At 36.7% G+C, this 21,272-nt stretch overlaps 1 protein-coding gene across 1 annotated transcript in view; it reads left to right on the top strand.

Annotated features, from left to right (window-relative positions):
- The window catches only part of ARHGAP42 (Rho GTPase activating protein 42), a 303,324-nt gene extending 289,379 nt beyond the window's left edge, over window positions 1-13,945 (top strand). Inside the window, exons 23-24 of the mRNA XM_042904225.1 lie at window positions 10,166-10,245; window positions 10,662-13,945. Coding sequence (XP_042760159.1) covers window positions 10,166-10,245; window positions 10,662-10,750 — 169 coding nt within the window. The 3' untranslated portion in view covers window positions 10,751-13,945. The remainder of the gene's footprint in view (window positions 1-10,165; window positions 10,246-10,661) is intronic.
- Window positions 13,946-21,272: the final 7,327 nt, after the last annotated feature.

The following is a 21,272-nucleotide window of genomic DNA, read 5'->3' as shown; positions in this document are numbered from 1 at the left end:
TGGTTATGGGTCTGTTAAACCTTTCTATTTCCTCCTGATTGAGTTCTGGAAGTGTGTGGTTGTTTAGGAATTTGTCCATTTCTTCCAGGTTGTCCAGTTTGTTGTAATTTTTCATAGTATTCCCTGATAATTGCTTGTATCTCTGAGGGATTGGTTGTCATAATTCCATTTTCATTCATGATTTTATCTATTTGGGTCATCTCCCTTTTCTTTTTGAGAAGCCTGGCTAGAGGTTTATCAATTTTGTTTATTTTTTCAAAAAACCAACTCTTGGTTTCGTTGATCTGCTCTACACTTTTTTTAGATTCCCTATTGTTTATTTCTGCTCTGATCTTTATTATTTCTCTTCTTCTGCTGGATTTAGGCTGTCTTTGCTGTTCTGCTTCTATTTCCTTTAGGTGTGCTGTTAGATTTTGTATTTGGGATATTTCTTGTTTCTTGAGATAGGCCTGGATTGCAATGTATTTTCCTCTCAGGACTGCCTTCGCTGCATCCCAAAGCATTTGGATTGTTGTATTTTCATTTTCATTTGTTTCCATATATTTTTTAATTTCTTCTCTAATTGTCTGGTTGACCCATTCATTTTTTAGAAGGGTGTTCTTTAACTTCCATGCTTTTGGAGGTTTTCCAGACTTTTTCCTGTGATTTCAGGCTTCATAACATTGTGGTCTGAAAGTATGCATGGTATTATCTCAATTCTTGTATACTTATGAAGAGCTGTTTTGTGACCCAGTATGTGATCTATCTTGGAGAATGTTCCATGTGCACTCAAGAAGAAAGTATATTCTGTTGCTTTGGGATGCAGAGTTCTAAATATATCTGTCAAGTCCATCTGATCCAATGTATCATTCAGGGCTCTTGTTTCTTTATTGACCGTGTGTCTAGATGATCTATCCATTTCTGTAAGTGGAGTGTTAAAGTCCCCTGCAATTACCACATTCTTATCAATAAGGTTGCTTATGTTTATGAGTAATTGTTTTATATATTTGTGGGCTCCTGTATTCGGCGCATAGACATTTATAATTGTTAGCTCTTCCTGATGGATAGACCCTGTGATTATTATATAATGCCCTTCTTCATCTCTTGTTATAGCCTTTAATTTAAAGTCTAGTTTGTCTGATATAAGTATGGCTACTCCAGCTTTCTTCTGCCTTTCAGTGGCATGATAAATAGTTCTCCATCCCTTCACTCTCAATCTGAAGGTGTCCTCAGGTCTAAAATGAGTCTCTTGTAGACAGCAAATAGATGGGTCTTGTTTTTTTATCCATTCTGATACCCTATGTCTTTTGCTTGGTGCATTTAGTCCATTTACATTCAGTGTTATCATAGAAAGATATGGGTTTAGAGTCATTGTGATGTCTGTAGGTTTCATGCTTGTAGCGATATCTCCGGTACTTTGTCTCACAGGATCCCCCTTAGGATCTCTTGTAGGGCTGGTTTAGTGGTGACGAATTCCTTCAGTTTTTGTTTGTTTCGGAAGACCTTTATCTCTCCTTCTATTCTAAATGAAGACTTGCTGGATAAAGGATTCTTGGCTGAATATTTTTTTCTGTTCATCGCATTGAAGATCTCCTGCCATTCCTTTCTGGGCTGCCAAGTTTCAGTAGAGAAATCAGTCACGAGTCTTATAGGTCTCCCTTTATATGTTTATCCTTTATACGTTTCCTTTATACGTATCCTTTATCCTTTATACGTTTATCTCTAGCTGCTTTCAGAATTTTCTCTTTATCCTTGTATTTTTCCAGTTTCACTATGATATGTTGTGCAGAAGATTGATTCAAGTTATGTCTGAAGGGAGTTGTCTGTGCCTCTTGGATTTCAGTGCCTTTTTCCTTCCCCAGATCCGGGAAGTTCTCAGCTATTATTTCTTCAAGTACACCTTCAGCACCTTTGCCTCTCTCTTCCTCCTCTGGAATACCAATTATGCGTATATTATTTCTCTTTAGTGCATCACTTAGTTCTCTAATTTTCCCCTCATACTCCTGGATTTTTTAATCTTTTTCTCAGCTTCTTCTTTTTCCATAATTTTATCTTCTAGTTCACCTATTCTCTCCTCTGCCTCTTCGAGCCGTAGTTGTCTCCATTTTGTTTTGCAGTTCGTTGATAGCATTTTTTAGCTCCTCCTGGCTATTCCTTAATCCCTTGATCTCCATAGCAAGAGATTCTCTGCTGTCCTTTATACTCTTTTCAAGCCCAGCGATTAATTTGATGACTATTATTCTAAATTCACTTTCTGTTATATTGTTTAAATCATTTTTGATCAGTTCGTTAGCTGTTGTTATTTCCTGGACGTTTTTCTGAGGGGAATTCTTCCGTTTGGTCATTTTGGATAGTCCCTGGAGTGGTGTGGGACTGCGGGGCACTTCCCCTGTGCTGTCTTGAATAACTTGCGTTGGTGGGCGGGGCCGCAGTCAGACCTGATGTCTGCCCCCAGCCCAACGCTGGGGCCACAGTCAGACTGGTATGTACCTTCTCTCCCCTCTCCTAGGGGCGGGATTCACTGTGGGGTGGCATGGACTGTCTGGGCTACTTGCACACTGCCAGGCTTGTGGTGCTGGGGATCTGGCATATTAACTGGGGTGTATCGGCAAGGTGCACAGGGGCGGGAGGGGCAGGTTCAGCTCGCTTTTCCTTCGGAGATCTGCTTCGGGAGGGGCCCTGGGGCACCGGGAGGGAGTCAGACCCGCAGGAGGGATGGCTCCGCAGAAGCACAGCGTTGGGTGTTTGTGCGGTGCAAGCAAGTTCCCTTTGGGATTTCGGCTGGGGGATGAGCGAGGGAGATGGCACTGGCGAGCACCTTTGTTCCCCACCAAGGTGAGCTCTGTCGTCTGGGGTTCAACAACTCTCCCTCCCGTTCTCGGAGCAGAGCTGTTAGCTTATAACGTTCCAGATGTCAAGTCCCGCTTGCTGTCGGAACACACTCCGTCCGACCCCTCCGCTTTTGCCAGCCAGACTCGGGGGCTCTGCTTGGCCGGCAGGCTGCCCCTCCACCCCGGCTCCCTCCCACCAGTCCATGCAGCGTGCACCGCCTCTCCGCCCTTCCTACCTTCTTCCATGGGCCTCTCGTCTGCGCTTGGCTCCAGAGACTCCATTCTGCTAGTCTTCTGGTGGTTTTCTGGGTTATTTCGGCAGGTGTAGGTGGAATCTAAGTGATCAGCAGGACGCGCGGTGAGCCCAGCGTCCTCCTACGCCGCCATATTCGAAAAATATTTTCTTTATCTATAAAATGAATATCATAATTCTGCCCTTGACAAATTCTTATAAATGTACACTACAATTTATTTGCAAAACTTGCTAAGTTCTCTGTAGATGGTCTATGATGGTAACTATCATTATTGTTATTTAAAGTGCTCGCTTAAGATATTGAAGCCTCTAATATATTAATGTTACTAAATCACTAACCATTGGCAATCACCTGATACTATTTTATACCATTAAATACAAGTGAAAAACAGATAGAAATTGGGGGCATTTCCCATACTAACCTCCTACAAAGTCTATTTTGCTTTCTTTCTAGGGAGCTCAGGGGTATCCTTGAATTGGACCTTGAAGAATGATTGAACCCAGTAGTAGGCAGTAGGACGACTAGCCATGTTTGGGAAAGAGACCTAATGGGAGATTTCAGTGGATGGCTTTGAACAACAGGAAAGTAACACTTCTGGGAGTTACTGTAGACTGAGTCATTGAACAAAGGGGTGATCTAATCATGGGTGCACTTGAATAGATCACTCAAGTGCCTTTTCTAGGAGGTTGTGAAGGGGAGAGAACAGTTGGCCGTCTAGGATGGAATTTGTGAGGTTTAAAGGGCCTTAATTAGGGCAGTAACAAAAGCATGAATAACCATAAGGAGAATTTTGTGGATCAGACCAGGATTGGGCAACTGCTTGGATACTTTGGGAATGAATGATAGGTAAAGAAAATTCCAAGTCTTTGAGACTGACTGTCAAAAAGAATGGAAATTTAGCTTCTGATCTTAGCTTGTGAGTATATAGGAGAGGAAAGGAAATGTTGACCATAATGTTCAAGGAGCCTGAGGAACATTGACAGGCAGTTAGAAATGTGCAACTGGAACCAGGGGAGGGCATGGTGTTTGATGCCATTTGAGAAACTTCCATACAGCAGTTATACTGCATAAATAAAGCTGAGGCTACTCAATGATGGAGCTTATTGAGTGAAAAAGGAAAAATATCTGAGCATTGGTCTTTGGTGAATGGTTTTATTTAAGGGTCAAGCATGTGAGTGTGAAGAAATGATAAAGAGAAGTAATGGTCAACGTGGTAGAAGCAAAAGTGTCAAGGAGATCATTAGAGGAGGACACTGGTTTTAATCTCTAAGGCATCACTGGAAATCTTGAAGAAATCAGGTTCAGTGGAGTGGGAGGGATCACTCTGCAAGGAGCTTGACCTATAAGACTTGTTAATATGAAGATTCCTGAGTTGCTGCAGACTCTGTAAACCAGAATATCTGAGACTGAAGCCTGGAGAATATGAATTTTTGACAACATCCCCAAATGGTTTTTATGTACCAAGAAATACTGTTTTTGAACAGAGAAAAATGTCTTAGTGCCTAGCACATCCTTAAGTAGACATTGGTTATATACAATGCCTTCAAAAACCAAATGTCACTAGGCTCTGTTTCACCATTATAAAATATGTGGAAAATAGTACTTTTAAAGCCTTCACCTAAATGTCAGTTAAATTTGGGCGGAGGGGAAGATCCACTTTAACATAATATAATTTACGCAAGATTTACAAATATCTTCTGAAGGTTGAATTGAGAATTATATGGTTGAGAATTAGGAAAATTGAGAGTGCCTGGCTCATTATAAGCAATCACATATTTCTATTATCATAATTTAAAAGCAGTGTTGAAAAAAATAAAACCAGTGTTTTGTTTATAATTGCAAAGCACCAAAGCAAAACTCAACAAAGTCTTCTCGTCCAGTGAGTTTGAGATTTAAGAAGGCTGTCATTGATTTAGAGCACAGTACACATGTAAGATACACATAACATAAAGTATTGTGCTACATTAAGAAACACAAAAGAATGCATTATTTTTAAGAATAACATTTTTTTTTCTCTTAGAGAATGTGGGTAGTACTAATAAATTTTAAAAAAGTAAAGGAAAGCCACCTCTTATCTCACCACCTGAAGATAACCTCAGTTAACATTTTGGTTCACAACCACCTAATCTCATCTATGACCATGGTTCTTGAAATTTTTGGTCTCAGAACACCTTTATACACTAAAGAAAAAGAAAACATTGAGAACCTCTAAAGAGCTTTTGTTTATGTGGATTATATCTATTTATATTTACTAGAAATTTAAACTGAGCAATTTAAAAATATTTATGAATTTAGTAAAAATATGAATAAGTTAATGCAACTAAAGAGGTGTAACAGTAACATGCTTTGTTGTTGGAAGACAGAATTGTGATTATTTACTCTTATTTACTGTCAGCAATTATCAATAATAGATGTGATTTTTTTTCACTGATATTAAGAGACTTCACAGATGACATTCAAATAGTCACCACAAATGTTCTAGACCAACAATCAGGAGATGTAGTTTCTAGCCTGACTCTGCTGTAACTTTAATTTCTCTTGGACTTCATTTCTACATATAGAAGATGAACCAAGCAAAATGCCTGTTTCCTTTCAAAATCCAAACTCCTATCACCTAAGTCACCTGATGATCACAAGTCCTACAACATTTGGGGGTCACCCTTTTCTATAAAACCTAGGCAGAGAGTTTATGTGCCTACCCCTAGATCACAATAGGGTCTAACCTCCCCACCACTTTCCTCTTCCAAAGGCCATATTTTTAATGTGTTTTGAAAACAACAGAAATTGTTTCACATCCAACACTAACCCAGACCACATGGAAGCCCACTCCTCCTCTGTTGTTGCCATATACTGAACGTGCTGCAGTCAGCTTCCATTCCTTAATGATGGTGACTGCTGAGAGCTCAGGAACTGACACCTCTCTTCCTTAATCCCATCAAAGCACCATTAATACAATAACAAAGATTTTTTAAAAGGCCATTACATATGAATATAAATAAATTTTATGAAAATATTTTTTAAAACAAAGAGCTACATTATTTAACATTTTTGTAGACCTCTTTAAAACATGGCATACTAGAATATAAATGGATTCTCGTATATACTTCATTTGCTCTCAGAGCAATGTCCTCTCAGGGCCCTACCTACCCATCCATCCAGGTTCCCCTTGACTATACTTTGTGAACCACTCCTCTATGATAAACACAGAAAAGGAATTATGAAGGTGGTGCTCACTGTATTGCTCCAACATAGTACCCAACAGAGAAAAGATGCTCAACAAAGTTGTTGGATAAATGAATAAAATAATACATTTTTAACTTAAAAAGATTTTGTTACTCACTTTTTCACTTCATTTTCAATGGAGTTGCAATGCACGTGCCTTTTACATAAGCAGCTTTACAAGCGTCCATGGGAGTTCTTTAACATTGAGGCATTCAGTATTCACTCAGATATCTAAGCCAGAAACAGCCAGTATTTGTTGACAAAAGCGTGAAAAAGGAACATGTGACTAATTTTAAAAAATCTCCAACCAGTGGCCCAGAAGCAAATGTAGTATTTATTGTAAATAGTCATGGGCAATTTAGGGGCCTTGCAAGGACATATTTTTTTATAAAATAATTGCCTTACAGGCTAATATTGTTTTATGCCATGTGTTCTTCTACATTATTATTTAAAGTAGCTGCCTGATGCTTTATTTGGGTTGGTGTTTTTAAATCTTCTGATGAAGACTTAGGTTTTGATTTTTTTGTTTTTAGCTTTTCTATATGTTACTACTACGTTGGCATCTTTTTAACTATATCTAGGTTCATTCCTCCTTCCTTCATACAAAAAATATACGTGTGTGTGTGTGTTTGTGTATGTGTGTATCATTAAGTGACCCTCCAGAAAATATTGTATCAATTTTGATCAATCATAGCTTATGATTAAGATAAGCATTGTGAATTTTGCACACTTATCAAAGCTCTGTAAGTTTACTCATTAGTAATAGTGTATAGAATTAGGAATGAATCTCATGAACAGATCATTCTCTGGATGATAAGGGAAGAAATAGCTTTCAGCATGCTGAGTGTCATTACCTACTCTCCCATGCAATAAGAAGCAAGATTTTCAGAATCCTTTTCAAAGAATATTAGGATCTTCTGAAGAAAGACCTAATAGGTGACAGTATTATTTTCACATCTTCTTCAATATACCAAGGCAATAAAAGAGGAAGCATTAGCACCTGAAGAGAAAACTTCACAGTCACAGACATCTACATTAAATCATCAAAGCTTTCTGCTGAGTTAACACCTGTAGTTACAGATCTCAGCAGAAGAAAATTATACCTGTCTAGTCATATGCACAGATGATTGAAAAGTCAGGACAGATATTATTTTGTGCTGTGTATTTTTGACACATACAACAATATCTTTATTTTGTGATATAATTATTCTACATGCCTCCCCCTTGCTATCCAATTCCATAAAACACTATAGAGAGAACATTCATATCTGAAATATTTACAAAAATAGTTTAGTTGTATTCAGTATATAATTTCAAAAAGTATATCATTGCAATGATTATTATATCTTTTTTTAAGTTTATTTATTTATTTTGAGAGAGTGAGAGTAAGGGGAGGGGTAGAGAGAGATAGGGAGAGAGAATCTCAAGCAGGCTCTGCACTGTTAGCACGGAACTCAATGCAGAGCTCGAACTCATGAATCCTGATATCATGACCTGAGCCAAAATCAAGACTTGGAGGCTTAACTGGCTAAGCCACACAGGCACCCCAGGATTATTATATCTTAATCATTTCTATAACTGGAAATTATTTCCTTATGCATCTCTTAGATTAATGATTCAAAGCAGTAGGACTTAATATTAGAGAAAATTGTTGCCGTTAGAAAATTTGGTTTTTTTGAAAAACACATATTTTTAGAGAAATGGTTCTGGGACTCTCAATTATTTCAGCTATCAGATCATATTAGATCAAATCATACCAAATTAGATCAAATGATTGTAATTGACTAGAAGATTTATAGGAAAAACTAATATATATTTTTTTTTATTTAGGATTATCATGGTCTGATTCTTACAAGTCTTCATAACTTGGTAGTATCCTCTTCCCCCACCCCCCCCACACCCGTGTCAGCCAGCACATACATTCATGTGCCTGCATGTACATACACACACGTACATATGATTCTTCTTTAGTGTAGAGCCCTGTACTTCCTCAATTCTTCCTTGCATGATGCAGCCCTGAGAAGTGTTCTGTGTGGGCTAGTAGTCATTCCTAAATCTGCCTGCTGCAGGCTCTCCTAGGCTATCCTAGCAGACTTTCTGAAAGTACAACCTGAGACTTAAACCTCATGAAATAGATTCTGAGGGTAGGACCATATTTTTTCTCTATAAGCTTTCTAATTTTCAGATAACTTTTTGGAAACCCGGTTTAAATGACCTAGCCTCATTCTGGAAGTGTAGGGAATAAGACCCATTATCCAGCTCCAACAGGGAAGTGAAATAATAATGTACACTGCTCTTTGAGAGAGCTGTAGATAGCAAACACTGCTGATGCTTCTTTGTAGATAAAGTACTGGGCCCTCAGGGAGGAAAGACAGGGTGCCTTCAATATTTAAAAGGACTCACTGTGTATGAAACAGAGCCCAGAGCTTCTTAACTTTTTTTTTCCATTCATTGATTCAGCAAATATTTATTGAGTTACTAAGCATCAGGCCTCATTCATGGAAGTTGCATTCTAATTGAAGAAGGTTATAGAAATATCAACAGTAACAACAGAATACCAGATACTAATGCCATGCAAACTTAAAACAGGAGAATATGATAGTTGCCTGGGCAGCTGTTTTAGAGTGTGTGGTCAGGAAGACCTAACTTTTAGCAAAACGTAGGAAATTTAAGATGAACTAGAAGTGAACAACCATGTTTAGATCAAGGGGAAAACATGTCAGGGCAAAGCCCTGGGGTGAGAATGACTTTGGCATGTTTGAGGAGGTAAAAGCAGGCCAGTGTGAATGGAGTATAGTAGATGAGCAGGTAGGTACAGAAGAAGCAGGAGATACTAACAGGTACCTGATTGTGCACAGTATGGAAGCAGGAGTTGGAAACCAGTTGAAGGGTTGTTTTCAGGGAAATAATGTGGTCGTCACACAATCATCAGAACCTTTTTCAAACTGGCTGCTCTGTATAGAATGGATTTTAAGTAGACAAAACAAGAGGCCTAGAGGATTTAGAAAGGTAGGAAGCCATTCTGTGAGCCACACCAGAAATGATTTTGGCTTGGGCTCTGGTTGTGATAGAGATGGTGAGAAGTAGGTGAAATCAGCATAACTTGCACATCATATGAAGGTAATTGGATGTTGTCGAATGAAGGTGACTTGACTAGTGATTTGATAAGCAGCCTCAGATGATGGCTTTTTAGTGTTGGCTCAAATATTTTTAAATATATCACATATAAAATTCTGAAATTCTGTTTTCTCTTAAGAAACTAGAGTATCTGGCTACATTGAGTCTGAATTCTCACATGGCAGCAGATGTTGGGAGCTGAATATTGGCTTCCCACTTTAGGAGATGGGTATAGGCTCTGGTTTGCAAAGCCTCCATCTATCCTCATTGTTTTCCTGACAATGAGGCTATTGTTGGTTGCCATTTATCATCAATTTATTCTATTCTTTTTCCTATCTCATGTACACTTAATTTATTTACCATATCCTGTAGGCCTTTTAATTTTTGGGTCTCACCTCTGATAGAAAGTAGGAAAAAAGCTACAGGGTACCTATGAACCTCTATATAGGTGTAAAAATGGTCTGTTTGCCAGCATATTAGCAATTATATAATAATAGTGTTCTTTAAAACCAGCTTGTGCTGTTAGGAGCCAGGTTGGTTACCCTTGGAGACATTTCCTAGAAACACAAGAAGGGTTTTTGGTATGATGTCAGTGTTTTTGCTTTGTGAAAAATGCTCTTATGCATACTTATATGTGTACTTGATGTATATTATACTCCAATTACAACTAAAAACTAATATTATTTTTTACAAATGATTTGAAGTATAAATGTATTTTTGTTGAGAGCTGTGTATTTTATAAATTACTTTTTGCTCTTTCAGCCAAGCCAAAGCCATGTACTCTTGTAAAGCAGAGCACAGCCATGAACTTTCTTTCCCACAGGGGGCAATATTTTCTAATGGTAAGTATACCCATTCCCTTTGCTTAAGTTTATTATCATGGGGATGATGAAGGAGTAGCTTCTTATAGCTAAAGTAGAAGCCAGGAGACTCAGAATCTGCTCTAGCCCTTGCCTCTCATAACCTGTACAAGTTAATACACTATATTTCTCTGGAGCCCAGTTTCCTCCTATATATGAAAGAGAGGGAGAGAGAAGGAAGAAGAAATGGGGGGAGATAGGAGAGATGGAAGGATGGGAGGGATTGGGGAGGAAGAGAGATTGAATGCAGAGGACATTTCCAGCCTTAAAGGTGCTTTGACATTGTTTTGACAACTTGAGTATATTTATGCAATCTGATGTGCATTTTTACCCATTTGTGTATATAATTATTTGAAGCTAATGCTGATTGAATGACATTTTTTTTCATTTTTTGCCAGTATACCCATCAGTGGAACCAGGATGGTTGAAGGCAACTTATGAAGGCAAAACAGGACTAGTTCCAGAAAATTATGTTGTCTTCCTCTAATACTGTTTAGTGGATGGCAGTATCTTCATGGTATCCATGGTAACAATAATAAGTGCTATGATTTTATCTGACACAGATATGGGAATCATCCCACTAAATGAAACGTAAATTTCTATCAAGTTCTACACCAGCAGACCATGTAGCTCCCTATAAATGAAAAAGAAAAAAAATGCATAAATTGTTAGCCATGCCATTCTTTTAATTTTTACTTCTTGACTGGTTTATTTTAAAATCTTGCCCCCACACTTGTCTTTGATAACTAACTCTGCGCATTGTCTTTTCCATAACAATTGTAGAATACTGTGTTAAGTACTATATCCCAGAAATTTGGAAACTAGAAATTTGCTGTAAGGATTTTCAGATAAGTCCTTTACTGTCTGGAATTCTCTGAGGAACCTTGAAATCATTAGTTAACATGTAATTTAAATTGTTCATTCATTATTTTTTCTTACGAATTTCTTTCTTTTCTATGTCATTGTTTTGCTGGTCCTAAACATTTCAAGGAAATAAGTTGTTTTTTTTTTTTTTTTAACGTTAAGTTTATTTTTATTTGTTTACCAAGTAGATGATGATATTCAAAAGGAATAATGTAAATGATGTCTATAAATGAAACCAAGTTAAGTCATACACTGATTTCAATATAAACACTCCATTCAGCATTCCAGATGCCTTCTATGGGTATAGAGTGGGGATTAGCAAACTATTTCTGTCAAGACCTGATAGTAAATATTTGGGGGTTTTGTATACCCTAAAGGTCTTTACTACAGTACTCAACTGCCATTGTAGCAGAAAGCACTCATAGATAATGAATAAGCAAATGAATAAGGCTTAGTGCCAATACAACTTTATTTATGGACTCTGCAGTTTGAAAATTTTTGAAATTCTCATTCTTAAAATCTATTGAAAAATAGAAATATTTTAGCTGTTAGGCCATGTAAAACTAGTGGCGGGCCAGATTTGACTCATGGGTAATAGTTTGCTGATGCCTGGTTTAGAGGATATATAAAACTATCTCTATAACTTTGGGATTTAATGAAATTTTACCACATTAACATATAAATACTGGTAAGTCATATGCACATATCATCTGATAGTGGCATTACAGTGGCATCAAAAAATATAATAAAATGAAAACAATGTAAAAAGTGGATTTTTAAGGCAGCAGCCTAAATTCTACTTGTAAGACTATAAAGTGTCAATGTATTTTATTGATATCTAATATTGGCTTTTGAGAAATTCTTGTACAGATGATAAAGATTTTTTTAAAGATACAAGTATGCTTAAATTCTTTTAAATTCTATACTTAGTTGCAATAAAAACCAAACATAAAGGTACAGGATTCTTACATAATCTTTAGCCTCAGAATTTAAAATTGTTTAATCATCTTTAGCAGGAATAAAATCTGTACCTGACTTTATTTCATGCCTTTCAATTTATAGCTTTTATTAGGAATTTCACTGAATTTATAGAGTGTAGAAATAGATATTCACTACCCATTTAAATAGATCATCAACATCTGGTCATGCATCAACCATTATTTCTATTTCAATTATTCTAATATATTATCTCTATAAATATCTGCATGTGGCAAAGAGCCTCTCCTCTTAAGATTCCAAAAAGCTGGTTACTTGCCATTGATGGCCACAGCACTGGTCCACTGGGACATGATATTTTACTTGTTACTTCAGATTTCTCCATGTACAGACACTCAGGTATTGACTGCATAAAGCTCTTTTTGCAGACAGAGTCAAAATCAGAAATAAACACCAGTACATTGAATAAAGGGATGAAAAATATTTAATATTATAAAAATTAGTAATATAATGAAAAAAAATCTGATAAATGTTTATTTTTTACCTCCTGCTTTTGATCTTTGTATACTTATGATCAGGTGTTGCTAGAGCTTTTTGGTCTCTAGATCCTTGGTGGCCTTTTCCTAGTAATAATAACATTGCTGATAGCTTGACTACCTTCTGCTGGAACAGAAGGCAATCCCTCCAATGTTCCAGTCCCTACGTTTATATGACACCCTCAGTTTAAATGCCTTTGCCATCATCTGTCATCCTACTAGATTAGAATGTCTTAATGGCAAATTGATTACCTTGCAAAGATCAACTTGACTCCAAAGAAAGATTCAGAATTCCACTTCATTTGCTACAACATAGAGAAATCTCAACGTTCATTTTATTTTAACACAGACCAGAGTGTTCTTTCCTCTGAGTTGTCTGTGAGCTAATTCCACTGACAATTAGTGAGGAATTAAAGCTTTTGTTGTATAGGACATGGATGAAGCCCAACTCTCCTTTATTATATACTAAGGCATTACTATACATTTATTGTAGCATTACTTACTGTGGTCCCTTTTTTGAAACAAAAGTGTAAGTGCTTGTTCAAATTGTACCTTTCTTTGAAGTTTTAATCTTACAAATTTATGGTGATGGTCCTTTTTTCTTCGTATTGATTACATGTGTTAAGCAAGTCATGGCCATATACTGCTTTTCCTTAGAAATAAGTTTCCCACAGAAAAGGTATTCATGAGCATTGAGAAAATCAAGACATGTGCTCTAAATTACATGGAATATTAATTACACAAGAGGTAATGACAGTCATTGAAAGACAATCACACTTAAAAATTTAACCACAGTTCAATGATGAAACCTTAGTATTTCAGGGATAATGTGAAGATAGGTTAGAATTGCCACCTCTACATCTCCAAAACACACAATGTGCACACCCTAAACACTGCTTACAGTATAATCAGTATGAGGAAGAGTTGATAAGTCTATGTCAATCATCTTGTGTACTATGTAAAAATATCCTCGAGTACAAAACATTTATGTATTTAACAGGTGACTCTTTTGTTATGCCATAACTCCTACCACATTTATAGACACTAGTCAGTTAACTGAAGGTTTTTCTTGTGTTATGTGTAAATGTGTGAAAAGTAAAATAATCTTTGTATTCCTGTGAAGTCCATGAAGTATGAGGAAGTGCCATTTCTTCTTGTTTGATTTGAGTGGCTTTGGTAGTTGTGTTGACTCTCTGTACTTTGTAATGTGAATGAGTGTAACCAGGTCTTTTAACAATGGCTTCTTTGCTAGCTCTTTCAGGAACGGTGAAGAAAAAAAAAAAATGTACTTTACAGTCTCAAACTATCCAAATTTCCAAATAGGAAAAATAAAGATATGTAATGACTATTCTTATTCTATGATAATTGGTTTTACATATTGTGGTACTCCTTTTAAAAATCAACTAGGTTGAACAAAAAAAAAAAAAAAATCCATTAAGTTGTAAGGAAAAAAAATCTGGCCTGTAATCCTTTGACAATAACCTCAATCACCTTGTTACTCCCAGCCTCATTCTTCAGGTCTGCATCTGTTTCTGAAACAAAAAGGGTAGCATTCATATGGATGCTGGTGTAGAAGAGTCCCTCAGAGCCTTCTCTCAGACAACTGTGTTTGTAGTATACCCCTCAATATGTATTTAGGATGCTTTAATTAGCATTTAGAGCCCCAACTTGAATTACACTTAACTGACTCACAAGTTAGAGGCAGACTGGTTAGGGTCAGATTTTGTTCTTTGTTTTTATAATAACTTTTTAATTTGCAGCTGTTACTATGACCTAATAACAGGTTAACTCAATAACCTAATCATTAAGTAGGACCCCAAAATCATATCTCCCTGTTAAAGAAGAAAACAGAGACTTTACTATTATCCAGAAGTTATTTTGCACTTGACTAAAGTTTTCCCACTTAGGGTGGGAATAGTAAATTGATGTTTACTTTTGCTTCCTATCTTTTTTGGTTACCTTCCAAAGTCAAAACAATTTTTACAAATGAACCTTTTTGAATAATCTATGTCCTGCCTGTCTCCTGTTAATCTACAGACTTATTGCCAGGTATTTATCAACTAGTCTTACATTTCCCAAACACATTTACTGTATCCATTCGTTGTCACCAAAATCTCCCTGCTTTAGATGTGCAAGTTCTACTTGGTAGTAATCGCAGACGAACTCTGGCTTATAACTGACATGGTCTTTTAGAGGATCAGATCAATAAAGAGGGCTTTTTATTTTTTATAGTAGCTGTACCCACTGCTTAAAATAAGGAATTTCAATTAAGAATTTTGACGGCACTCATAGTGAGCCATTGACAGAAAACTGATGTGAATATTCTAGATCAGTGGTTAGAAGCTATTGTATTAGTTAGGGAACGCAATAGGTCATCATTTCCCTCCCTGGCACTCAAAACACATGCCAGGTTCAGAGACTGAACATTTCTTGGTGCTATAGGGAGGAGTGGAATCTGTTTGCTTACTAAGGAGTCTCAAAAGTCAGGGGCCACTTATAGTTATTACATACATAAATATCCTCCATTATCCAAGATGTTCATGTACAGGACTATGTGAGGAAATTAAGTGTTGGAGGCAGGTGGGGGGCCATAGGTGCTGACACCACTTAATTCGATGACCACTTTCTCTCTCCCCTTTGTACCATCTGCCATCTCTCAGCAATGTTTCCTTTGGTCTTTACCCTTCCAGGGTTGAGAGCAGCCTAACTTGGCCTTGAATCCACCCAGTCTCTTATGTTAAAAGTGTGCATTGTTTTATATATGGCAGCATGTTAGAAGTTTTATATCTGGCTTTGTATCTTCATTTACCCTTTTACAGAGAACACTGCCCACACTTGACTTATGCCTAAAATCTGAGATATCACCACATTGAAGGCTGTAATTTCAGGAGGAACTGAAACCTTTACAGTTAAATAGGGAGTTTAGCAGGGAAGAGGACTTTTTTTTAATTCAGAATCTTATTTATATGCTGTTAAAATTTGAAGTACTATAGTTTATATTAAAATTGAATATTTAGATACTCTGTTTCAGTACTAAGAATATTTTTTGCAGCCACCAACATTACAGATTAATAGATATGATGAAAATGATTGTCAGTAAATTATCATATTGAATTTTGTGTAGTGTTTCTGTATTTGTTTTCACTTTGAATATATATACACACATACATATACAAACATGTACATAACCTCATGTTATTCCTAATCTCATTTGCTACAATATCTTTAATGTATGTTGACACTGTATTTTAAATTAATTAAAAAAATAAACTATGTAAACTCATTTTAATTTAGTCTTTGTACTTCAAGAGCCACTGTGTTGGAGAGCAGCTGCCTTGGATTCATATAGAGAAAAAACAAAGTTTCAAGTACTGTGAATGGTCATTTTGGGTGTCATTTTGGGAAAATCATAGCAGAATTAATAAACTTTTCCTGACAATTGGACCTTTTGCCAAGAAACTGGCATTATGACAGATCAGGAAAATGTTAATGTTGGTACCTATTAATGATGCAGATGTCTACAGGAGAGAGAAGTAAATGAGCCATATACAAAATATCAAATATAACAGGGATGCAGGCTTACCTGAAAATATAAGTTTGCAAAAGTTTACAAGTGTGCTATGGAAGAAATATCAGCATGCAAACACTCCCTTAGATTTTTGTTAGTTTTATGACATTCTTGATCACTAATTGACTTCTAACTAAAACTTTTTCTGTATCAAAAAAAGAGTTAATCCTGTATTTATTTTGTACTGCTAACTGGATTGTTAGAGTGCAGCAATCACCTTGCAAAAACTAAGCCTGACAGGTTAATAACAGTGCCTTTGAGCATAAAACCTGATCGACTCAACTGGATTATAACTTTCCTTGATATCAGAAGAGAAGCAAAAAATTCATGACACAAGATTGTTGAGATAAAAAGACTAATGTGAATCAATGTAAGTATGAGTAACCAGGAAAGGACTGTCAGGATAGGTATTAGAAATCATTATGGATGAGCTACTGTTTGAAAATGTTGGGTTGGAAGAAATTAACCTAGATGCAATTCCTTATCATTGATATTTTAGAAATAATAAAAACTAGTTCCCAGTAGCCAAAACTGGAATGGTTTGAGCAACAAAATAAGTAATGTATCATGATTGGGTTGTAACCCAAAGTATAAAATACTGGTGAATCCACACTGATACGAAGGACAATAAATTTTGTTTATATAAACACATGTAAAATAGAGAAGAGACAGATATTCTTTAGAGAAGAATTTCAAAGAATTGGAATTGTATTACTCTTCCCTCCAGGGGGTAGAGTTTAACTTTTCCCTACTTGAGGACGGGCTGTTAGATTTAGTGATGAATTTCCAAAAAGTAGAGTATGGAAACTATTATAACTTTAGAGAAAAGCCAATCAGATATTATCCTCACATCATCAGTGAAACCATGTAGGTTGTAAGCCATAACATGATGTGATGAGAAAAGCCAATTACCTCTGGATTTCTTTCCCCAAATCCATACCTCCAATCTAATCATAAGAAAAACATCAGACATATCTAGATGGGGGACATTCTACAAGATAATTACTAAGATACTAAGTACTTCTCCAGACTGTCAAGGTCCTGAAAAATAAGAAACTGTCATAGATAAAAGGAGATTTGGGAAGCCCAACAGCTGAATGCAATGTGGACCCCTGGATTGTATCCTGGAAAAGAAAGAAGACATAAATGGAAAAGCTGGTGTTGTATAAATAAAGTGTAAAGCCTAGTTAATAGTGGAAAAAATGAAAACAGTAACAAAATCAGCCACAAGCTTGTGACATGAACTGGGGCCACCTTATCTCCTTTTTGGAATTTAAGTTGCTTTTATTCAAAACTTAAGACTTTCACATTTTTCTCTGCTAAGTGGGATCTGTGTGCAGGACATGTCTCTTGTTCATTGTTGAATCCCAGGCTTGTTCAGAGTTTGGTATACATCAGGGTCAGCCCCTTTCATTAAATGAATAAATTCATTAACAAAGGAACAATCATTGTAAGCTGTTTTAGAATTTAGATAATGCAGTTGTAGGCTTGAATTGTTTTTGTGTCTCTGTCTCTTTGCCCAGGAATAGTGGATTTCAGTCTTTAACATCCCCGACATATGACTATTATATGTTCGTAAGGAAAAGGATTAGACAGATTTGCTCTTTTCAATACTAGTTTGGTTTAAGGATGATGTTGAAGTCAATTTTCTAAACCATTAAACACAAAATAATCCCAAAATTTGAAAAGCTATGTTAAACTTACAGTTGAATTTCATGAGCCAAAGAAGTACTGTTAAAATTTTGTGCAGCCAAAAATTTAGAAGCAAAAATTTTTCAAAGTTTTTTATGTAATGGTTCTTGTTACTTAAAAAAAAGGATAGAAGAGAACATTTGAAACCACTTCATATAGGATGCCACTGGGAACACAAATCCCCAAAATATTAAAATTGAATGCTTGCAAATGCTGTTTCTGGGTGTTTAGGGTAAATAAGCCAAGTATGGCATGTCAGCAGGACTCTGCTTATTGATAGAGATTAGTTATCTGAAATATTCTACCTCCAAATTACCATAAGCCAGTCTACTGGGTCAGCCTGGGTTAGAGAAAGAAAAATAACACCCTACCTCCTAGTCCTCATCATGGGTTTTGATACTCACTAACTTACCTATCTACAGACAGGTTTTTCACAGAATGAATGAGTCATAAGTTGCCTTAGCAATTATACAGTTCCAGTGCCTTTCAAAAATTTTTAAAAAACATTTTTTAATGTTTATTTATTTTTAAGAGAGAGAGAGACAGAGCATGAGCAGGGGAGGGGCAAAGAGGGAGACACAAAATCCAAAGCTGGCTCCAAGCTCTGAGCTGTCAACACACAGCCCGATGTGGGGCCTGAACTCACGAACTGTGAGATCATGACCTGAGCCAAAGTTGGATTCTTAACTGACTGAGCCACCAAGGCACCTCTTAAACATTTTTGGAGTAACAATTATTTCTTCAAATAAATCTTACTTGAAACAAATATGAGCCAGCCTATTGGAGTGTGTGCCTATATGTGTGTTAAAGAATGCCTCCTCTTCCTCCATCCAGGCCCACAGACTCTCTGGCATCTCCATAGAACATGTAGAGCTTTTTAGGACAAGGTATGGAAATGCCTTAGTCTAAATCTCTGCTAATTTAGAGATGGGGTCATATGAACACCATTTTATAGCAGAATCATGGCTTTTACCTCTGCTGTGATCTGACCACTAAATTTTTGACTGGACGGCAGCTTCTCCTATACTTTGATCTTTGTAAAGTCTAACTTTATCTGAAAAGGATATCCTCTGATGAATATCTTCCCTGATGGATGCACATGGAGCAGAAAAGCAGAACAGTAAGATTCAACCAGACTTGGCTGTTAAAGGAGAGAGACTTTTTTTTTTTTTTAATTTTTGGTGTGTAAAGACTTCTGAAAATAGGTATAAAATACCTGGCCCCATATCTTGTACCTGTAAGGTATTATTGGATAACTATTATTTAAGACTTCAGGGGTTTGATAATTGAGTTTGCAATGTTCTGATGCAAATGACAAAAGAATCAGATTTCACAAGTTTAGTGAAATCTTAAACTTAGGCAATAGAACTGAAATCATGGCTCCCAAATGTATTGTCCACAGCCACAAAGCAAATGCTCTCACTTGCACATACATTATCCTCCGGTCCTAACTACTAGACACAGACACTGGATATCTCCTTTTTTCTTTTTCTTTTTTTTCTTTTCTTTCCTTTCCTTTCCTTTTCTTTTCTTTTCTTTTCTTTCTTTCTTCTGACCCAATGTCACATGATTGGTAGTGGCAGAGCTTGGACTCAAGCTGAGGTGTCCTTTGAAACCCAGTACTCTTCACAATGAACCACCTTTTTACTACACCAAGTGGAATATGGTAAAGCTTTGTGTATTACCACACTTGAAAGAAGTCTGGCAAACAACCTTATCCAAGAGAAAGATGAAGTTGGTGAGGAGACTAGAACTAACTTATCCTCTGAAAAATGTTTTAGACCAAGTGTGATCTGTTTACAAATTCAGAATCTGAATCAGCATCTGCATTTTAACAAGAGCACAAGATGATTTATGGAAACAGTGCAGTTTGAAAAGCACAAGTTTAGCAGAATTTTGAGGCCTTTGGGAATATATGAGGGCAATAAAGGACTAGATTCATTACAAAGGCCAAATACAGAATCTTGGAAAAAGTCACAAAGATTGAGATTAAGGTTTCAAAAAGTAAGTTTATCACCAAGTATTCTAAAAGAAAACTAAAGAAAAAGCTTTCCATTGTAAGGAGTGTTCAAGTGCATCTGGATGACTGACCATTTGTCATGATTTCCCAGAGGAAATAGAAAAATTTAATGAGTGAACCAGTCTCAAAAGGTAAATTATTGAGCACCAAGACCTGTGTAAGTCATTGGAGGTCTTGAGTACATTAGGTATTATACTTCCTTTCAAGAGGACCATGGTTTATTTGGGTAACCAGTAAGTAAAAGTCAATGAGATGTTATATGATGAAATGCTTAAAAAGTAAATACTGGATTCTATAGGGGTGCAGAGAAAGGGCACTATTCTGAACCCAGGAGATGACAGAAGTAATGAAAAAGAAAATAGGTTGGAGAGAGAGAAAAAAAAATAAGTGTGAATTGATTATAACATGGTGAATTATGCCATCATCCAAACTCAGTTAGAGGTAAAAAGCTGAAAAGACTGGAGCTCCCTGCAGTAAACTTGGATTCTACGTTGCAGAGAGGATGAGACAAATAGAGAAGTAGGGGAGAGGGGAGGAATAGAGTGGGTTTTGGGGAAGTTCTGGGATGTGCTGAATTTATTATTTTTTTTATGTCTTCATCCTTTCAATTAACGTAATACCAAGCACTGCTCTAGTTGCTCACTATTCAAAAAAGAATTACACATGGTCTTTATTCTTAAGAAATGCAGAGCTCAATGAAAGAGACACAACTAAGGTAAGTGTGATAGAGGCACAACGTGTGAAAGGAGCACACAATAACCCCACAGTTTAGAAGGAAAAGGGAGGTAGAGAGGATCAGAGGAGGTTTTGCACACAGAAGGAAACATCCTAAATAGACCCTAAAGGACAGAACGTTACAGAGAGTGAAGATTTAGACACTTAAAATTGAATGAAGTTTCTGATGGAACTAGATCTCTAGTTCTAAGTAGTCAGTAAATTGAGTGCTTGCACTGGCACATAGACATGTGATTGTGGGGGTATAGGATGAGGTTGAAAAAAAATGTAAAAAAGCAGGATTGATTGCATGAAGCCCAATCTGAGGAGGTAGGGAGAGTTTAGAGAGGACAATGGTGTGATCAGATTTACATTTACGAAGATTGGAATGCAGGAATGAGTGTGTGTTCAAATGAATGTTGTGTCAGGCAACTGCAGGAGTAGGGCTGGGGAGCCAATGTTTCATAAACCCTAGAAAAGATGAACAAGACCAGAACAAGGAAATGACTCATTTCAGAGGTCAAAGTGACATGACATGATCATTTTGAATGAGTAATTTAGAGGACTCATATGTGGCTTAGATGTGTGTAGGTTGCTGAGGAAGGAATCAGCAATAAAGACAGCAGGCAAAGTTGTTAAGGCTGAAAAAGGCAGCCAAAATTACTGGGCAGAGTGCATG

Source organism: Panthera leo, chromosome D1, assembly GCF_018350215.1.
Source record: "Panthera leo isolate Ple1 chromosome D1, P.leo_Ple1_pat1.1, whole genome shotgun sequence".
Lineage (NCBI taxonomy): Eukaryota > Metazoa > Chordata > Mammalia > Carnivora > Felidae > Panthera > Panthera leo.
Note: the sequence above shows the minus strand (reverse complement) of the source record. Positions and strands in the feature narration are given on the sequence as shown.